Source organism: Pseudopodoces humilis, chromosome 19, assembly GCF_049639895.1.
Source record: "Pseudopodoces humilis isolate 2021_Gansu_Grassland_sample_001 chromosome 19, ASM4963989v1, whole genome shotgun sequence".
In the NCBI taxonomy this organism is placed as follows: Eukaryota; Metazoa; Chordata; class Aves; order Passeriformes; family Paridae; genus Pseudopodoces; species Pseudopodoces humilis.
The window spans coordinates 1,604,772-1,625,577 of record NC_142218.1 but is presented as its reverse complement, the minus strand read 5'-3'; the positions used below and the strand labels follow the sequence as shown (position 1 = coordinate 1,625,577).

Genomic DNA, 20,806 nt, shown 5'->3' with positions numbered 1-20,806 from the left:
TAAGGCTAAGTAAATCACAAGTCATAAAGGACCAAGTAAAATCATATCAATTTAACCTCAATATCATGGTCAATCACAGTTTTGCTCTATACCAGGTGTGGTGCATGTAATTAATAATACAACAACCCCAAAATAAATGTCTCTGAAAGTGGGTCCAAATCATTAGTGATCTCAAGTCTGTAGGAGGTTTAGCCCCAGTTTTTCAGCCATTCCCCCTTGCTATTTCATGTCATACCCTTGTAGAAAGTCACTTTCCTGATCATTTACATGATCCTCACAATGACCACCAGAAGCTCCCTAGCTGATACCGAAACTGAATTGTTATTATTGTTATTGCTGTTATTATTCTAATATACACTCAGGTATTTTGAGTATCTAGGCATCTAAGCATTCTTTCAAACACAAAAAGGAAACAGAACAAAAGCAAACTTTCATGGGAAGACTTCAGACAACATAGCCAAGAACACAAACAAAAAAGTGACATTTATCTTGGCTATTCCAGATGTCATCCAGAGTGCTATGCCTTGTACAGATCCTTAAAATACTCATAATACTGGGAACTAATTAAAGTAACATGGTGCTGGGCACACTCTTATCCTACGAGGCAGCAAGGTCCATAATCCGATATCAGCCTTAGCGCACTGTAAGTGCCAGACAGCTTTAGAGATCTTCTTAACAAAGCTAAATATAATTCTGATACCTCCATGCTATAAAGCAAACCAGTGTAAAAACAACCAGTGCCATTTGTTTGGGGTTTTTAAAATATATGATTTACTTTAGGTAATCCCTGGGAGAAGGATGAGGAACACAATGGGAAAAACTGAGGCCAGACAATGGAGCTGAGCAACTGTTCAATATTTTTGTTTAGGGCATGCTCAGATCTTAACAGATACTGCTGCACGGCATAGTCATAAATCTTTCATTGTCTTCTTTACAAAACACACAATTCCTCTTTCAAAACTGCAAAACAAAAAGGCAGAATTTAAAAAAAAAAAAGAAAAAAAAAAAGGAGGAAAGAAGTCTTACCGTGTATCACTCCTTACTCTGGAGTTTTCACTCTGTGTAGGACCTTAAATACCAGGATGAAAAAGACAACAGAAGCATAAGCAACACTCTGAATCATTTCCAGGGAAAGCAGCAGCCTTTAATGGTCACACTTCTTGTGTGTGATTACAAGTGTAGAGGTGAGACACTATGTGCTTATCTACCAGTTTCAAAGGTGTACATATTTTGCATGTCTCTATTTATGCATGTGAATACAATTTTTTTAAGCACTGCCACTGTAATACTTCTACCTTCCATGGAAGATGTGACAGGACATCATTTGACGGTATGGATATTCCCAAACACACACATACAGTTTATTGACACTGTCTTTCTAGCGGTATTCATTCTTTTAAGTGGAGCTCTCTCTCTTTCAGCGATGGCAGACAGAGCAGAAAGGGCAAAAACTTCACTAAAATCTCCTCTCTGGTTGGCTGGCGGCTTTGTTTTCTGGGGCTCTCTAGCCCAGACCCTTCCCCTTCTCCGTAAATTATTTAACATAAAGACATTGAAGTAGGTACAAAATATGGCTATACTCCAAAAGCATTACAGCAGTTCAACCTAGACTTACAAATGTTTTGCAACTGCTTATTCAGTCAGCTTGGAAATATTTGCCTTTTGTGCCAGCATTTGCAAACCTTGAATATGCAGCACAGAACTGCTCATTCATGTAGACAGGAACAACACTTCATTTCCATAGAGTTAAACAAATGTCATTAATAAAGAAATCAGTTTTCAGTTCTGATGGAAACTGTGGACAGATCTAGGCAAAAGACAAGGATGCAGTCACAGAAAGGCTTAGGATAATGAGCTGCTAGTGGACTGTGCATGGAAGGAATTAAATCCCAGCAAGAGAAATCTTAACTTAAAAGCAACTCCACAAACAATGTGTTTACCTGAAGTGCCTTTAGTCTGAACAATGTGCTAGACTACTCTTACATTTAACTCCTTCCTTATGTGCTCCAGTCCCCTGATTATCTGTGAACCCTCTGCTGAACTTGGGGCTTGCTGTGTCGAGCCCAACCTTAAATTGTATTAAATTCCACTACCTCCATGACTTTTCCCACCTTTTTCACTTTAGGAAATCCAAGAAAGCACAGATGAAAATCAAATATTGCATAAAAAAAAAATTTGGTATTTTCACTAGATATTTCTATCCCTACACCTCAGCCCTGCTCTGTACGTCCCACAAAATCCCAGCATCTGGCTTTTACTTACAAATAACATTTCACACAATTACTCTGTGCAATCGATCCTTTTAACAAAATGCAAAGAAAATGGACTAAAAGCTCTAAGAAAAAATGGTTACAGAATTTGAATATTAATTCAATTTTTCTATGATACTCAGATGAAATTTCAAAGCAGCTTCCTCTAGGACTTTAAAAGCCAGCCCCCACAACCCAGAAACCTAGAACTTGCCAATTAAGTGTCCAACTGGTCACTACTGCAGACAGACAGTCTCTCTTGCTGCTTCCTAGGAAAATAACTCTTTATCTAGTTCTACTTCTCAATGTACAGTATTTCAGAAATGCTCCACTGTCCTGCTCCAAGGGAATTAGAATTACCTTTTTATTTTATTGTAATTAGATATTTTACATGTATTCATGTTTTTAGTTTAAAAAACTGTACAGACCAACTAAACAGAAAGTGGATCCCTCTCTGCAGCTCCCCACAGGAACTAAATCTATGAATACATTTATTAAGATGAGCTATTTTAAGAAAAATTAATATAAACCCACATTTCCTAGTAAGCAGAATACTTATTACTAAGATGATGATGAGATCAAACCAGATTTTTATTTGTGTTAAAGACTGTGTTAAAACTTCCCCAAATATGGCTTTGCATAGCAGAAAAATGTAGATTTGGACTGAAAGTTACTCACTCCTTGTACTTGAAGATTCCCCATTGGTCAGGAGCTCGGGGTCAACCTGCATTCCATCCAGACAAACTGACAGATCTCCCACCACTTCTGCTGGCTCCCTGTCACCAACCAGGTGCAATGTCACCACTACCTGCTCCACTGGAAAAAAACAGAGAACAAAAGCAGCATGAGAAAAAAGGGCCTTTATTCAAGAAGCCTGTTGCAGACCTCAGTGAACAAGGGGGGAAAAATCTCCAAGGATCCCCCCAGAACTACAGCTCTACCTCTCCTTTATTTTTTTGTGTGGTAAAACTGAGCATTTTCATATATTATTAGAAAGTTATTGTTTCTACAAAAAAGGCAAAAGCGGAGCATCATCTTGTTGCTGCCTAGAAAAGATTATCATTACAGCAAAGATTAAGTCTCACATTTCTACAACAATTAATGCACCTGCCTTCAAAATAGAGTTAGGAAGTGTAATTCACTTTATTCTTGATTAAGAGCAGATATAATTTCTGTCCTCTGACTAAAAAACTTCACATTTACCTAATGACATCCAGATTCATATTCAGAATGTGAATATTTTCCATCATATCCCCAGACCAATGGTATATTCAGGGTTTTCAGTGAAACATAATTCCAAATAAGTATTCTTACTGAAAGGGTTTGAAACAAACCCCTGTGAGCTCCAACAGGTGCCTGGTGTCAGACAGCAAATGCACTGACCCGTGGGGATTTTCACCCAGATTCAGCAGGACAGACATTGTCAGGAGAGCAGCTCTCACTGCTGTCAACACCCTCTGTCTGCAACACCCATGTGTGAGAGTTGGGAAGCCAACACTTCTTTAACAGACAGGACTAAAACAGCACACAACTCTGTGCTGCAGCCCCATCAGTGCTGTAATGTGTCTGAAAAATTCTGTATTTCTTCTTCAAGATTCCCAGGATGCACATGCTACCCAAAGCCTAACTAGTTCCAAGACTAATGAAATAACACAACATACCCCTGGTAGCACTATTTAGAACAAAAATAATTTTACACTTTCCTGTCTAGCACCAATCCCAACTGCAGTTTTTTTCAAGCTATGTAAAAGGAAACTCTTCTGTTTAATTAGCCTTTCACTCAGTCTTGCACACACTAGTAAAGTGAAAAATATCTTGTTTTCAGGAACACCACGGCAGCCTGTGTATAACCAAAAAAGATTACTCTGAAAAAGTAGGAGGAAGCTCAAAAAGCAACCAGAGGCACCAAAAGGAACTCATAAGGGCCATTTCCAGAGGTGCACGCAGCATTCATGTTCACTAACAGACAATTCCTGAGGAACTCTGTGGCATTCCGAGGTATGCTCCATTTCGGACTTACATTTCATACTGTTGGATTTCAAAGTCTCGTGAATATCCAGAGCAGCACTTCCCAGAAGGACATCAGACTTTAATGTTTGATGGCTCCAGACACGAAAGTTTAATTTACTTATAGGAGTGACAATTCTGAAAAGAAAAAGTTGAGCGCTATTAGGGCATTTGTTGGTAGGGAAGGGGGTGAACTGAGTCATCTACTTCCACTGTCCCTAGAAGCTACTTAAAAACAAAGAAATTATGGTGGTAACATCAAACCATTTCCAATTATTGCATTCTCATGTCACCTGGATATGTCATGTCAATCAAGACTGTTGCAAGACTGTTCATAGACCGAATACATTTTTTATTATTACTATTTTAAGGGAAATATAGAAAAACTACCAGCAACTCCACAGTAATACACAGTAAGTTCTGTGACAGCAATTCCAAATTCTTGTTCTATAAGGAACACTCATATCTATATAGTTTTAAATTATTTTCGTTGTGAGAAATGGGTACAAATGACTGCTTATTTTCTCAGTGGATAATTTCAGCTGTATAATGGGTGATAAGCCCAGATTTTCACAGTCAGACAATCCCTTCAGAAGATCCGCCTAACAATCTCCAAGGAGGAAAACCCCGAGAGGGTTCACCCTCATTTGCAGAAGCCACTACACTTTTCCTTTTTATCCTGAATCTGAATATAGGCAGCTGTGCCAAAATATTTCCTAAAAACCAATTTACTTCACGCAGCTCCATGTTTTAGTGTAATTTTCAATGAAGTTGATATACAGGGGGTGTCTGTGCTCAGCTCCTACTCAACAAGAGCAAAAATGGCCCATGTATTATTGTGTGAATTTGCATAGCACAAACCACACACATTCCCATTTAAAAAATGGAAGAGAAAAAGGCAAGATTTAAAAGGTAAAAGAAAATTCTGCTCTTCTACACTTACATGCATATAAAGCACAAAATTTTATTTTTCTTGATATATCTCAGAGCAAAGTAAGGTAGTAAATAGTAGTAACTAAAATTTCATAGTAATCTAAATCATAATAATAGTACAGATACAAAAAATGTTTTCCTTAGGCAATGTTCCAGGTGCTTCAAGAAGAATAATCTACAATTTAAGTGCAAGCAAGTCACAGAATCACTGAATGATTTGCATTGAAGGGACCTTACAGCCCATCTCATTCCACCCCACTTTCCACTATCCCAGGCTGCTCCAATCCTCATCCAGCCTGGCCTTGAAAACTCCCAGGAATGGGGCAGCCACAGCTTCTCTGGGAAACCTCTGCCAGGGCCTCAGCACTCTCCCAGGGAAGAATTTTTTCGTAATATCCCACCTGGCATGCTCTTGTGGAAAGTCCCTGTCCAATGTGCAAGCACAGACCAGTCTTTATCCCAGAGTTCCATGTGACATTAAGAGAAAACTAAATTTTATGGAACTTCTATAGAGTGTATCTTCTTTATTCACAACACAAATATTGGGTCAAGCAAACATCAACAGCTGTATTAATCTTGAATCTGGTATTAGTTTTGTACTAACAATTTGCGTAAATTAATTGGGAATTGTGGATTTGTGCTTGAATTTAGAGGTGCACAAGAGCCTACTGTTACCTGTGTTATGGCATGGTGCACCTACTGGGACACAAAGAATAGCTCCACTTTTCAGCTACAGAACTTCTGAAAACTGTAACTTTAAGTATGACAACAAAAATGTACATAAGGACCATCAGTTTTAATATTAAATTACTTTACTGTCCTTGCTACTCACAGAATTAAGAGCTCCTTTGATATGCCACACATAATAATACAAAATATAACCACAAGCAGTGCAATAGTTTGTAAATATCTGTTTTAGACTGTACTATATTTACTCTAAAAATTATACAAATGTCACCACCTCATACAACATTCCAGTCACTGCTTAAAATAAAAACACAAGCTTCAAGCCCACTGTCAATTGCTTTAATTTAGCTCAAATGAATTGGAAAATAAAACCAAACCTACACTGTAAGATGCTGTTTCCACTTTGGACTATTTGTATTGTTGCATTTTTCTGTCTTCTTTGACTGTCCATCTACTGAGACTTCCACATAAGGGCTAGGTCCAAACCATTTATTCTTTTCTTTTAGTTTTGCTGAAATAACTGTTAAGAAAGAGAAAAAACAGTAGTTTACTCAGGAATATTTCAACTGCAAATAGTATTTTTTCAGTTGGGTGCTTCAGTATTCAAGTGTCAGGTCATTGATGCACGACGGTAACACTCAAGGAAAATAAAGGATAAAAACCCTCTTACATTCCAGCTCATTTATACAATGCCACAGCTCACAAAAATGCCTAAAACATGCAACAATATTATTGCAACATGAGATACTAAATAATCATAACCACTACAAGATCCACAGAAGTGCTTAGGTGTTGAAAGCAGAAAATATCCTCTACAACATTCTCCTGTCTATCACCAACCAACAGAATTCTTGGAGTTTATTACACTGCTTGCTGAAAAGCTCAAAACGTGATCTGCCTCTTATCAAGGCATTGTGGAAAATTGCCACAACTTCTTATGAACAGAACATCACTGAGAAAATTACTTTTGTGAAAAGTTTTCTGTAGCTAAGTAAACCTACTGAAAAGCTGAATCCAAACCCTGGGTTCCAGTAACTACCTCCTGTTCTAGCAACAACAAATCTGGACAGGACTTGCAGCTCTAGAGCTTTAATTTTGGTGGGGAGAGGGTGTGCTGGGTGTTGACTGGGGATTTTTTTGGTATTTGGGGTTTTTTTCTAAGCATTCAGTATTACTGACTACAGCATTCCCATCTCTCCAAACACCACTGTTATATCCTGCCTCCTTTACGACGTGCATCTACCCTGATGTTTGAGTCATAGGTGTTCTTGGATTCAATGGCAACACTGAACTCACAAAACAGTACTGAAGGCAAAGATATTATCATTTCCAGTTGGCCCCTGAATTCACTGTTCTAACAAAAAATAACCTACTCTTCTGTGTGTTTGTCACCCACCACAGCATTACTACATCCTTAAAAAAGAGATGACTAATTCAGGCCCATCTGGCTAATCTCCCCAGATTCCCTTTATAGTCTATGCTCCTTTAGAGATTTAGAGAAGTAGCTTAGTATAAACTGCTCTGAACTGCTCCCAAGGAAAACTCTTTCTCTGTGTATTACAGACACCTCACAGAATTTAACTCATTCATTTTCACAAACAGCACCCCATCCTTCCCCTCCTGTCTCCAGTACTTCTATGGTATAGCACCTCAGACCTCAACATCTTTAATTATCTCAAAGGCCTGCTTTGGAACAGCAGAAATCAGCAAATTTGCACCTACTTGCAAGGTTTGTTCTTACCCAGACACCCTGAAAATTCATTTAAAATTAATGAGGGCAGCAGAATGGGGCACTGTGGGTAGGACATGTGGGAGGTAACACCAGCAACAGTTTGCTGCAGATCATGGCTGAACATCTACAGAAATTCAGACCTCAAATTCAAATACCTCAGTAGTCTCAATTCACTGAGACATTTATTTAGCTTCACTGTCTTTGTCTGAGTCTCAGGCCTTTAACAGGGAAAAGGCCTGGACAGCAATCACCACTTCAATCCTTGGCTCTGCTCTCCATCCCTGTGTGAAGGAGGTACCTCTGTGAAAACCTCTTCCAATTTCTCTCCAATATCAACCTGCAGGGACAGGTTCTCTACAGCCTCACAACCTATTGAGGAAACACAAACTTGTGACCTCAGAGGGACAGCTACAGCCTGTGTAACTTAGTGGAATCCAACCTTCTTCCTAGTCTAAAGTTTTCCCTTCCATTTTTGACAATTTTTTTCATCCTCACAATATTCCTTTTCTGAAACTACTACATATGCCCACAGGTCTTCACAGTGAGGGTGCAAAATTTACTCTTGATGCATTTAAAAAGAGACCTGCACACACCCCCAGGCCTCCCATTCAGTTTTGATGCCTCAGTTAAATTTCCAGAGAGAAAAAGTGAGGAAACCTTGGTAATTAAGTTTCAACAGCTGCTCTGTTGGTGAGGCACTACAAAAAGAAAAGCCTGTTATCTAAATCCATTTCCAAACAATCCAGAGGTGTTCAATAATATTGATATTCTCACCAACACTTTTATTACATTTTTTATCCTTTTTAAAATCCATTTCAATGGTGGCCATAAAAACATATAACAAGGGAGAAGCTGTAAGTCAACTTTAATGAATAGCAGTATCAGGAAAAAGTGTCAGATTGATATAATGCCAAGTTTCAGTGAGTGCAAGCAGTATAATAATACACTTTATACAATAATAATTTATTTTATATAATAATTACATTTCCAGGAGGATTGCCTCTACAATTTACTTAACAGCACCCAAAAAGAATTATTCCTTTCTTTTTTTTTTATTTCAAAGTTTACATATTTTGAAGTATGCATAATTTTAAAATGCATTTTAGATAAAAATCCAGAATAAAATTGTTGCCGAGTAATGATGTCCTAACATCAATCTTGCCTAAACCACTACAACTTCTCCTGAGCATTTTACAATGCAAATCTTCCTGAAATGCAGCACAGTAAACTCTGTTTAATTGTGAAAAAATGCTGTCACATTTCTAAACAGGAAAGACAGATAATTTCAGAAGACTCACCAGTGATCTGAAGCTGTGATTTCATGGACAACCCACTGGCTGGTCCTGATCTGGACCCACTGCCAGCCATAATATGGGCTGGATCTTGAATCTGCAAGAAGAGAGAATGCAAACATTTCAATACTCAGAAGCTCAAAACTTCATCTGTTTTTTGACACGTGGCTACATTATAGTGCAAACAAATCTACCACGCTTGGTGTTTGTTTAGTTCTTTTCCCCAAAGTACAGAAAATCCTTTACAAATGGCTCAGTCTTTATTAGACAACCTGTAACTATTCAGGTTCTAGGCAAAATAGATCTTTTGATTTTGTCACTTCAATCTGTCAATTAGTGAATCATGTTCTAATTCCAAAGTTTGCTGTACTTCTTATGTCTAAAACACCTGCTTGTCTTGGTGTTGTAAATCCTGGAGAAGTTTATCTTTTTGTGTCAAGTACTACTTGGCACAATCCACAAGCATAGCAAAAAACCTGAAAATAAATTATTAAATTGAAAAGGGAAATTGAAATTTAGAGAAACCTACTTTTATATCTTTTTTGTTTTTACCTGGTCAGAGCAAGTCTACAGACAGGGGCCATAACTCTACAAAGCACTTAAATAAAAAAGGAAATACATCACTTTTGAAAGAGAGCAAGACAACTTTCAGTTACTGCACAACTTTCCTTCTTGGCACACCCCAACCCTCATACCAAGGCTGGTCTGATCCTCCCAGCCCAAGGCAGCACAGGTTCCTCTTTGCAGTATTTGGTTTTGGGGGGGACAAAGTGAACAAGGTGCATCACAGAGCTTCAGAGAAATTAAATTGTGTACTATTACATTGAACACAGACATCACTCTGGAAATACCCAGATACCCCTATTCATTTTAAAAACACATTTCACCTCAGCATCTCTTACCAGCTTGCAAAAATGAACAGCCTGCTGGATACAACTTCCAGATCACTCCCTGCTTCCCTGCCATGCCATGTTCCCTCCTTTGTGCCACTTCCACACTGTCTCCCCACTCAGAACCTACAGCAGACCATTAATGCACCTCTCTGCATGACCCCTCTCTCATGGGGAACAGCTGCTGTGGCCAAGGAGCTGCTCATCAGCCCTGAGCCCCCACTGATGCTCCACTTTGGGCAGCCACCAGATGGGATCTTAATGCAAAGCACACATCCCATGCCTCTCCAGCACTTTTCTGCACACATTACTTCCAACAAGGAAAGGAAAAGTGTTAGCTTAGGCTGCTGCTATCTGTGCTGTGAGTCAAAAGACTCCATTTATGAACTTACAGTTGATAACACCGCAAGCAGTTTATCTAACCCCAAACATGTTCAGCCATACCAAGGAAACTAGAATTTGTACAAGGAGATCAGGGTCTCGATATGGCAACTTACTTTATGGAGGCTGTGATGTGAAGCAAATGTCTGTGACAGTGACTGTGCAAATTATAATCCCACAGATATTTGGGTGGTATATTGGTGAAATGGGTAATTCTTGCATCCTGCATCTTGCTGATGCCAGTGTTCCCTGTTGAAAGTGTGACACCACCAAGAAAGGTACTAATGACTTGCTCAGATAGTATTTGGTATTGTTAGTAGAGTTCAGTGCTGTTACTAAATTTCAGGTGTGAATCACACAAATTTAAATCATGTTAGAGTGAGAAAGATTTTAATGTAAGTATTTAAAAAGTACCCTAAATTTAAATGATTTAGAGGGCAATTCTTAATTCTGCTCTTTGACTAGTTGTACCAACCTTCCTGGGTATCCTTTATGCTGTATGAAAGCAATCAGATTACATCTAGACCAACACAGACACATTGGATAGTCTGAAGGAGTCTGGATTTACAGAAGAGCTGCCAGTTACCACCTGGAGAAATAATACTGCACAGAATACACCTGGGATTCCTGGAGGGGATCACTCTCCACTGAACTCCCACACTAAGCATTTACACCATACAACACTCATTCAGAAGCACATGTTAAAGCCAACTTCCATTTCTAACCCAGCAAATACACTCATGTGAAAAACAAGGTTCACATATTTTTCTTATAGAATTTAAAAGTTTAATAATAAGACAATTAGGAGATAAAAATGAAGTATACAGATACGGCCGGGTGTCTCTGCATTCAGCCAAGAGAGCACACCTTACTAACAAAGGATTCTCCCTGAAAAACAGAACCCCACTACATATCCATAAATTCTCATACATATTCATACATTCTTCTTAGGATCTTTGGTGTTCTGTTTATTTTTCTCTTGCCCCCTTCCCAATAGATCAGTCTTCTTGGCACCATCGAGATTTACATTCCCTGATAACAGAAATGCAATAAATTTCTCCCCCAGAGTTCTGATCACTGCTGTCTTCATCTGGATAAGATAGTTTACGAAGGCAGGGGGGGTCTCCAGCTATCTTTTTCAATCTTTGGGTTATACAAACAAAAGTAGTTTTTGTTTTAATACTATGCCATAGCTTAACATATATGTATTATACCACTATTTCTAAGTTTCATCAATAACAGAAATAAAGGAAACTATATTAATACAGCTAAATTTTCTAATCTTATACATATAACATTCATTATAATATTTGCAAAAAGCTAATAATATGATATGCATTTATAACACTCATTAAAATGATTTTAGAAATATTTGATCATTTTCATTGAGAATATGCAGAGAAAGTCTAGCAGTTTAACTACATCTGAAATGAGTGTCCTGCAAACACCTGCTGAGGTAACACATGTGGATGTATAAACACGTGTTGGGAGACAGCCTTCACCAACAACCAGCTTAAAGAAAATTCCAGGAATACACTGCCTGCCGAAACTTCTAAAAAAAGAAAGTGCACTACCCATTGTTTAGTTCTCTCAGCTCCTAGAAAGTTTCTCATTATTTCTGAACAATAAAACCAAAGAGTCTTATTTTCTTGTACTCTTGGAAACATCTAGGGGCTGCTCACTATGGCAAGCTCCATTAATTAACCAGGAAAAGCAGAATTCCAGAGGAAGGAGAAGGAAGCAACAATTTACTTCTGCCCTGCACTTCAACATCCCTACCTCGCTTTCCATGTTTTCCAATACCTTGACTCCAGTGCTTCTTCTACTCCCCTTAAGTGCACACTGAGAAAGACTCCACAAGCAGAATAGCTGGTTCCATGACAAGCTTCCAGCAAGGAATAATCATGGAAAACACACTGCAGCTCTTCTCTCAGCTGGGCACTAATTTAAGTCCTTTCCCTACCACACATGTATACACTTTATCTGGATTTTTCACAACTCATAGATATTTAATCAACTTCTCCATCTCCATCAGTTTTTAGCTGGAATGGATCAGTAATTTAGAAAGTCTGTAGTGCAAAACACAGGAAAATGGGAAGAGAACAGATGGAATTATGTACACCTTGTTTTGTTAGGAAACTAAGCTAAAGTATACTGATTAGCCAAAGAAAGATCTGTAGTGACTAACAAGCTAGACTTAGAAAGAAGCAAAAGAGAGTGTAAAAGGCAGTAACGCCATCAGTCACACATACTCAGCTACTGTCTATTTACACTTAATTTTTAACATTTTACTCTTTTTACATAACAAATACACCAAAAAAAATTGTTTGTGTGTATAAACTACTCTATTAAAAACTGCAGTCGATTTCAACTCAGAATCAACCTAGGGCTACCTGTAAGCCTAATCACAAAGTAAAAAAAAAACCCTCCTCAATCATTGTTAAAGTACTTCCTTCTAGCTTTATTATAATTGAAATGGTACTTAGGAATGTGAAGGGCAAATGTCTTTATAAATTCTATGTAATGCTACAAGCTCTTTCACAAGTTGAAAGTGTCATTCCAAAGCTGAGAATGCATGTTCAGGTTTTTTTCTGCAGTAGAAAATCAAACATCTTCATGGATATTTAGGGATTTTGTGTGGTTTGGGTTGAGTTTAGAGGTTTTTAGGGCAGTTGGTGTTTTGGTTTGTTGTTCTGGTTTTGTTTTAAATTATAGTAAACTCCTATTGCTATTTTTCTCTAAGATGCTGCAAATAACTTCCAAGAAACTGTCAGAATCTGAAATTTAGGAATGTTAAGTGAAAGATTTGAGAGCTGTGACACAATGACTGGCGTAGTATAATGGATGTCTAGAGCATGATCAGGTAAGTATGATTTTCTCAGAAATAAACAAGACAAATTATTTGGCATATAAAAAGATAGAACACAGAAAGAATATCTTCTTGCCATTAAAAATAAACCATTGAAATCGTTGTTTGAATTTCCTCAGTGGCTGCATACCTGCTCCAAGGGAGGTTTGGTTCTATAACATCCTACCTTAATAAGTAAATTATTCAATAAATTATACTCAGGTTCCTAATTGCACGCACCATTGTTGGTACTCAGGCAAGTTCAAACAAACACTGCTTAGAACAAACCTGCCTTGCAACAGGAAACTTGGACCACGCATTCTTTTGGTCCTGTTCTCTGAATCCCACCTGCAGTGCATCCCCTTTGGCCTGACCCAGCAGTGCTGGGGCATTTTCATCCACGACAAAAAATTGCCACCACAGTTTACAGTGCGAGGAGTGTGGAAGAAGGAGGAGAGTGAAGTCCAAATGCTACACTGGGAAAAAGGAAGAGAGCAAAGGAAGATCCTCAGTTATATTTCTAAGAAATCATGAGAAAGCTGCTTTTCTCCCCATCCTTTTTAGTGCTTCGTGGTTAAAGTAAAGGAAAGGAGGAGCTGGGGAGGAGCTCCCCAACCCACAGAATCAGGGAGTATATACAGAAGAAAAGTGCTATCAACAGCTTGAGAGACCTTCAGTGTCATACCAATTTATCCTGGGTGACTCTATTCAGCACTGGAATTTACCTGGTAAGGAACCAGCTTACTGAAGAAGGCAATTTTGTTTTGTATTTATTTCAAAGAACAGAAGACACTAAGGTGAGAATGAAACCCTGTGACTGTATTAACACGCATGGCTTTGGAAATATGTTGCCACATGCTCCTTAAAAGATAGAGAAATAATTCCACAATGTTGGCTGCTTTAGGTCTTATGTTTAGTAATCAATTTTAAGAATAAGTTAAACTGCTCTTTGCAGGTGTTCCTATTCAAAGTGCATTGGCCATTTCAGTAATGGACAAACAAACCTGCATAATGAAAAAAATTCTTTTAACATACCAAGTAATTTTAAAAATGGTTTTGAGAACCTATGTAACAGGATACAGACTTTTGAAAAAAAAACCATAAAATATACAGAATTTTGTTTAAAAACTGCATGTAAAATGTAATATGTCCCCTTTATCAACAGATATGTGATGAATACGTGCACTTTTTTGTGTGTGAGAAATTATAGAAATGCTTCCTCTCCTTCTCCCCAAACACTGAAGCCTCTCTTTTACCAGAAGGCATGCATACTGTGGAAAAGGTTTTTCTTTTAATGTTAGCTATAACTATACAGTGAGGCTAGGCAGAGACAGGGAGTTTGGCAATCTACTTGCTTAGCAAATTTGCAGTTACTTTAAGTGTTCAAGTTTCATCTTTAAAGTGAAATGTGGTATGACAAAGCTGGCTTTAGTGGTTTACACTTTTTTCCCCCTAAAGTAAGTTTTAAGGACGTGGTCAGGTTTGCTCAAACAACTCAAAGGACAGAATGGAAGAAACTGCTGAGTAATCAACCAGAGAGAAAAGAATAGACACAGATTATATGTGTTGAGTACACATTGGAAAGGGAAGCAGCTATGAGGTCTACATCAAGGGATATTTATATAAGGAATGGATCAGAGAGGTTTAACACAGAATGCAGCTTGGCTCCCTTTGGCCATTACTTTGTGAGCAGCACTACCTCCATTCACCAAAGTCTGGAAAATCCAAGCAGTCTGTGCCAGAATACAACTGCTGGAATTTAAAATGCCTGAATTGTTTTTTGAACAAATGTGAAATACATGCTAGGTCTGAAAACAGGCTGTGGGTTGGATCACTGAGTTGTGTGGTCCTGTCTCCCCCGCCATTAGAGCCAGCACAGGCACAGCTCCCTGCAGCCTCCATGCTCAGGTTATCCAGGTACGAGCCAACATCCACACAGATGCTCTGAGAGCAACAAGAGAGATCCCAACTGAAAGATAAGACTGGAGCCAATTCAACACACAGGCTAAAAATATATTTGTGGGGAATACAATTTAATTGGTTTGGGAAGCAAACCAAGTGACATGACCTTCAGAGACTGCAAGGAGGGACAAGCAAGATATATAAACCACAAAACAAATGAAAAGAGGTGCCCAACTTCTGCCCTGGCCCTATAGTAGACTTACTAACAAGAAATCCTTGATGCTGAAGTAGAAGCTTCATCTACTATCCTGTTTTAAAATTGCATATTTTGGGTTTTTTTCATATCTGATCCATGTATGCAATATATACGATTTACTGTACTCCTGGCTCAACACAGGAATCACTTTCTTGTTACATCTCCTTACAGATGATAATTTCTGCACCCTTTCCAAGGACAGTGGTATATCAAGAGTGAGAAGTCACATCTTCTCTAAACCAACAGGTCTAATTCTAAAAGTGAGATTATTTTAATCTTTTCTCTAGACCCACCATTCTGAATTTATCTATTGAATCTTTTACTTCTATGAGCAAACGTACCTTGTAGAGGATGTAACGATGTAAAGAATGAAGATGCTAAATCCAGATGAACAAAGTAGGGATGCAAACGTGCATTAATTAGCTAAACAAGAGTTTAAAGGGCTTTCATTGATAACAAAGGAATAAAACTGAGGAGTGTTTGTGTCAAGGCCAGGATGCCTTCACTCTGATAAGACTCCAGCACAGATGCCTGACCAGCAAAACAGCCTGTGCTTCAAAGAGGAGAGTGCCAACAGGGTTATGTCACATCACATATGTCATTCTGTTTCCTGTCAGCCCAACAGGAAAACACACTGTAGCTTTAAAGAGATTGATATTCCAAATAAGGAAAAAAAAGAGCAGCATTAGCCTTCACCAAAGATTTATGGAAGCTGAAGTAAGCCAGATTCTGAAGCAAATGACTAGCAAAAAACAACTCTTGGCTCCCAGAGGATATAAAATATCTGTATCTGAAGTAGTTTGTTGTCACCAACAGGAACCTGAGGCACAATAAACAATGACAGATACCATTAGTTCCATCCTCAGCAAAGCATAAAAGAGACATTGGCTATCCCACCTGAACACATGGAAATGTTCTGGTGTCTGAGAGTACACAAGAGAGAGGATGATTTAATGAAATGTGTGAGAGGCCAAAAATAAGTAATGTAAGATTTTAATGATAAATGCCACATTCTCCATGGTAAAGAGAACGAGACTCTTCACCCTGTAAAGTCTCATACTGAGTTTTGTTTTACTAACTTCCTGAGACCTCAATGCAACATGAATGATAATGACTGTGATACTATATTGATATCCAACAAGGGAATCAAAAAATGATTGTCACAAACAGATCTTAAATTACAGCAGCAAAGACCAAGAAATTACATACTATCAACCTTAAACACCTTTTCTAGAAACAATTATGTTTGCAACAGTAATCCTCAGTGCTGATTCCTTGTTGTTTCTATCACTTCAAAAGACAACTGAGCATGGAAAACTCTTCTGAATCTGAAGTTTTTAAGTTTGAAGTGTTGAAAAACATTCACTCTGCCTAACAAAGTAAATACACTGCCCAATGAAAGGCAGAATAATTCTGGAAATGTTGTAGCCAGCCACCCAGTGATGCTCACTTTAACTTTTCCCTGAATACCTGGGATCATCAGGTAGTGCTCCTTGTGCAAATCACACAGGTTAGAAAAACTGGTCTATCAACTTCAGCCTGAGGAGAAAAATGCTTCCAACACTGCTTGCAGTCCAAATTAAACTGTCTTCAGGCCTCCCAAACAGGAGATTTACAGCAAAATTATAGAGAATTCAGTCATTAGCATTCATCTGCAATGAGAAGAAGCCTGCTTGTAAAACCTGCACCTCAGCAGAAATAGTTCACATGAATTTTTTTCTACACACATGTAAAGAAAAAGAACTGCAATATAAAAAAGTCCAAGAAAGACAAGCGTAATTTCATAGTTTTTCACACTTTCAGTAGCACATCAGAAATTCCCCAACCACAAGCTGTTCTCTGACTAAAACTGTGGCAGGCAGGACAAAAGGGATAAAACTGGCATTGCCACCAACTCAGACAACTTCCCAATGGATTTTCTTCCTAACTAGGGGGATGTTAGCTTTTACTAATTTTTAAGAAATGCTCAAAGAGGGGGGAAAAAAAGAAAAATGTACATGAACATCATATCCCTTTTGCTTAATTTCCAAAAGCCTGGCAAGAGCAGCTACTGCAGAGAGCTGCACAGGATAATTAAAACCATTTGTGAAAACAAAGAGATGGTCTATTTTTATTTCAGCCATTTCCTTCTCATGGTACAATCCATTTCAAAGAGAACAACAATTCATATATGCAAACCACTAAGCTAAAACTGGTTCACTGTTGTAATCTTTGAAATAGAGCAATACTTAAAATGGCTGGTTCTAAAAGCTGCCATTGGAAAACATCCATGAAACTTGGAATGCATGGCAGCCCCCAGTACAGAGAATTAAACTAGTATTAAGATGACAGAGGAGAAGGCAGTGAAACTGGAATAGCTGTAAGTAACTACCACAAACTCAAACAGATTTTTGAATTACTGGATTTACCCATATTAACTGGACATTAACTGGATTAACTCCTGTGTTTTACAAACCACTGCTTTTAGAAATTAATTTTGGCCTTTAAAATTCTTTGCAAAAAATCTTTGGTAATCACATAGTTTTAACACAATACTGTACTGACTCAGAACTGTTTCATTCTAATGCTTCTGTGATGAGGTTTCAGGAAAATTTCCCAGTGGGAGTTCACAACCAGAACAAAGTTACAATCTGTGGAGCAGAAGGTAAGTAGTTACCTTGTTACAGGCAAAGCAAGACAAATGGCTTTTCCTTCAAGAAACCAAATATTCAAGCCTATTCCTTTACAGCTGAGAGTTCCCAGGTGTTACCATGGGCTGGCAACACACAAAGTAAAAGTTCACTTATAGGGGTCTGTGGTCTTTTATCTAGTTCATGATGGGCAAAACTCTTTCCTAGGCCCCCTTTTCTGAAAGGTCGAGAGTTTTAGTTCACAGCTGGCTGCCTTTTCTCATTGGACACCTCTAAAGGTGTAAGCACACAAGTTTTACTTATCAAACACATCTAATCATATTTGGTTGAGGAGACGGTGTGAGCGAGCACCTGGCAGCCAGCCATGGTTAACCCACTCCATTGCTCTGCTGTGACCATCACATTTCTTACAGAATGGTTTAAATGAAGTTCAACTTTCAAAACACAAACTCACAATCTAAAACCCACCAGTATTTCACAGTATTGTGAGCAGAAACTTCATGCCCTGCAAAGGTGAAGGTCCTAGAATTGGGAATGATTTGACTATATAGTGAATCAACATCTCAGAATGAGGAACACTCTTCTTCCATAGGGAAGTATCCTCTTAGGAACTCCAAAGTCCCTCTAACCTTAAATATTCCTGTTACTAGGACTTAAGATTGTTATAGATCTCTAACAAAAAAGGCATCAAGTTCTAGTAATCAGAACTCTCATATCTTGTAGAAATTAATCACAGCTTCCCCTCTTAATTCTTCTGCTTCCTTGCACTGTGAACCACATCCTACACAGACTTTTGAGGAAACAGAGCTTAAAGAAATATTCTGTGCTGTAACTTCAGGGATATCCTTCCTCAGAGAAGACTGACTGAAGCAAAGTAATCAACAGCATTTATTTCCCTAACAGGCAATAAAGCATTTTATATTTCACTTTTTAAAAACAACAACTGTTCTATTTTGAGGTTTCTATAAAAAAAAAGTACCTAGAAAGTATAAACAATATTTTTTCAGTGGTAATCTTGGAAGAGAATTTTCTCCCAGGAAAAGCACACAGTGTGGCCAGACACTTCTAAGCACTCACTGTTAAACTGCCCTGACATTAACCTGATCAGGTATCTAAGAACATTTAGTGCTTTCTATAAATGCACCTGCTTGATAAACACAATATCCTACAGCATGCAGCCTTGGTTGTGACTCACCCAAGGAACATCCCACCCTGCCTGTGGAAATACACAGATTTGTTTTGTAATTCAGAGATCAGGTTTCTCAAATCAACTCGTATTTTATCAGAAAAGACAATTTTGAGCCCAATGAAACACTGAAGAGAAGCAGTACAAGGTAGTTAACAAAACAGTTACCCAAAACAATAATGTTTTGTTCCATCTGCCCTGTAAAAGCTTATTTAGCCCTATAGCCATGTTTAGCTTCAGCTGGCTCAAAGGCAGAAAGGCTCCTACAAAACAAAAATCCCAAGTTTGAGCATCTTAGTCAAATATTCATGGCGCTGTTCTCAACAGGTTATTTTAGACCTTATAATGACAGCATACAAATGAATCTTCTGAAGAAGTTTAACTGAAGTTCCTTCCTGCCTGTTGCTATGGGAAAGGGAAGAAATGAATTTATCTGGAGGCCTCTGCTTATCACTGCTTTAGCTGCATGACACAGTAGTGAGGATAGTCACATAAATCCACAAGCTATAAGCTACTTATTCATGTTACTCAATTAATTTTTGATTAGGGCAATGAAATAATGTGATCACTCAGAGGAAAAACATTAAGTCAAAATTTTATGTTATTTCCCCCACTTTAGGCAATTTTCTTACTTATTAAGAAGTAAGAAACTCATTAACTCATGACTGCTGGAAGAGGTAATACAAATCAGTTTCCTTTTAGCCATCCTTTTGCAGTTTCAACAGTTTTTCTGCAATCCAAGAAGTTACTAGAAGCAGTCAGAAAAAGCACCAATTAATACTTATGTATTTAAAACAAAGGCATTTGTGGATTAAAAACATGAAACACATGAACAAAACTCAAAAAAAGATGAAAAGACACCAGGGAAAAGCCAAAATTTTGCCTGTTATGAAGCGCTCAGAGAATTAAGGACGAGGAGATAAAATACACAGAATAGGCATGGAGTTTGAAGTCTATAATCTTGTGAAAATTTTCACTGAGGATGAGAAAAGTGTGCTTGGTTTAACTCTTGGAGATTTCTGAAAACAGTCTAAACAAGTGCCAAGCTACATTTATATCTTTACCTCTCAGACCCTTTTCCATGTATTTTTGCTCTTCCCTATGTTGTGCATTTAAGCAAAACATAATCTAAGAACAATCTGAAAAATAACGTAAATGAAAATGGGTTACTAAAAGAGCATACAAGGATATCTTAAAACAAGAACACACTTCTAGGAATTGCTTTCAATGTCTTCCTTTTATTATTATTTATTATCATAGGAAAAAAAAACCTCAGTAATTTGGGCTGGAAAAGGGCCTCTGGGGGTCATCCTGTCCAAACCCTCCAGAACAGGGAACATGAGCATTAACCCAAGCTGTTCAATGTCTTGAAGAAATGTTCACTACACTCAACTAGGAGCAAAATACAAGTTATAATAAAGGCATCTTAATAGATATTCATGTTGCAGATACAACTGACAACAAAGTGAGTGGCTCTGAGGCTTTACACAAACACATGCTATTTTAGTAGGGCACAAATGTGCATAATGCCTTGCATCCTTAACATGTCAGTCTTTCACATCTCCTGCCATACTGCAGCTGAAACCTCTCAGGGAAATTAAAACATATTAAATACAAAATTACAAAAAGATGCATTCCTTAGTAATTTTATTCCTCTTGATATTGGCAATAATTTGGTAAAAGATTGCTCACAGTCATGTTTGCTTACTTCTGTCAGAACTTCGTACCACAAATCAAACAGCTTCACTAAAACTACAGGAAAAATCCAACAGTTAAAACAAACAAACCAAGTGTTGTATATGATAAGATTTAT

The 20,806-nt window shown here is 38.0% G+C and overlaps 1 protein-coding gene across 3 annotated transcripts in view; it reads right to left on the bottom strand.

Moving 5' to 3' along the window:
- ITCH (itchy E3 ubiquitin protein ligase) overlaps positions 1–20,806 on the bottom strand; it is a 57,835-nt gene that overhangs the window by 23,299 nt on the left and 13,730 nt on the right. For all 3 annotated transcript variants that reach the window (XM_005533288.3, XM_014261818.2, XM_014261819.2), the window contains exons 2-6: positions 8,907–8,997; positions 6,258–6,396; positions 4,270–4,394; positions 2,928–3,065; positions 1,027–1,069 (exon numbers count right to left, since the gene is read on the bottom strand). In XM_005533288.3, the coding sequence (XP_005533345.1) occupies positions 1,027–1,069; positions 2,928–3,065; positions 4,270–4,394; positions 6,258–6,396; positions 8,907–8,976 (515 nt within the window). In that variant the 5' untranslated portion in view covers positions 8,977–8,997. The remainder of the gene's footprint in view (positions 1–1,026; positions 1,070–2,927; positions 3,066–4,269; positions 4,395–6,257; positions 6,397–8,906; positions 8,998–20,806) is intronic.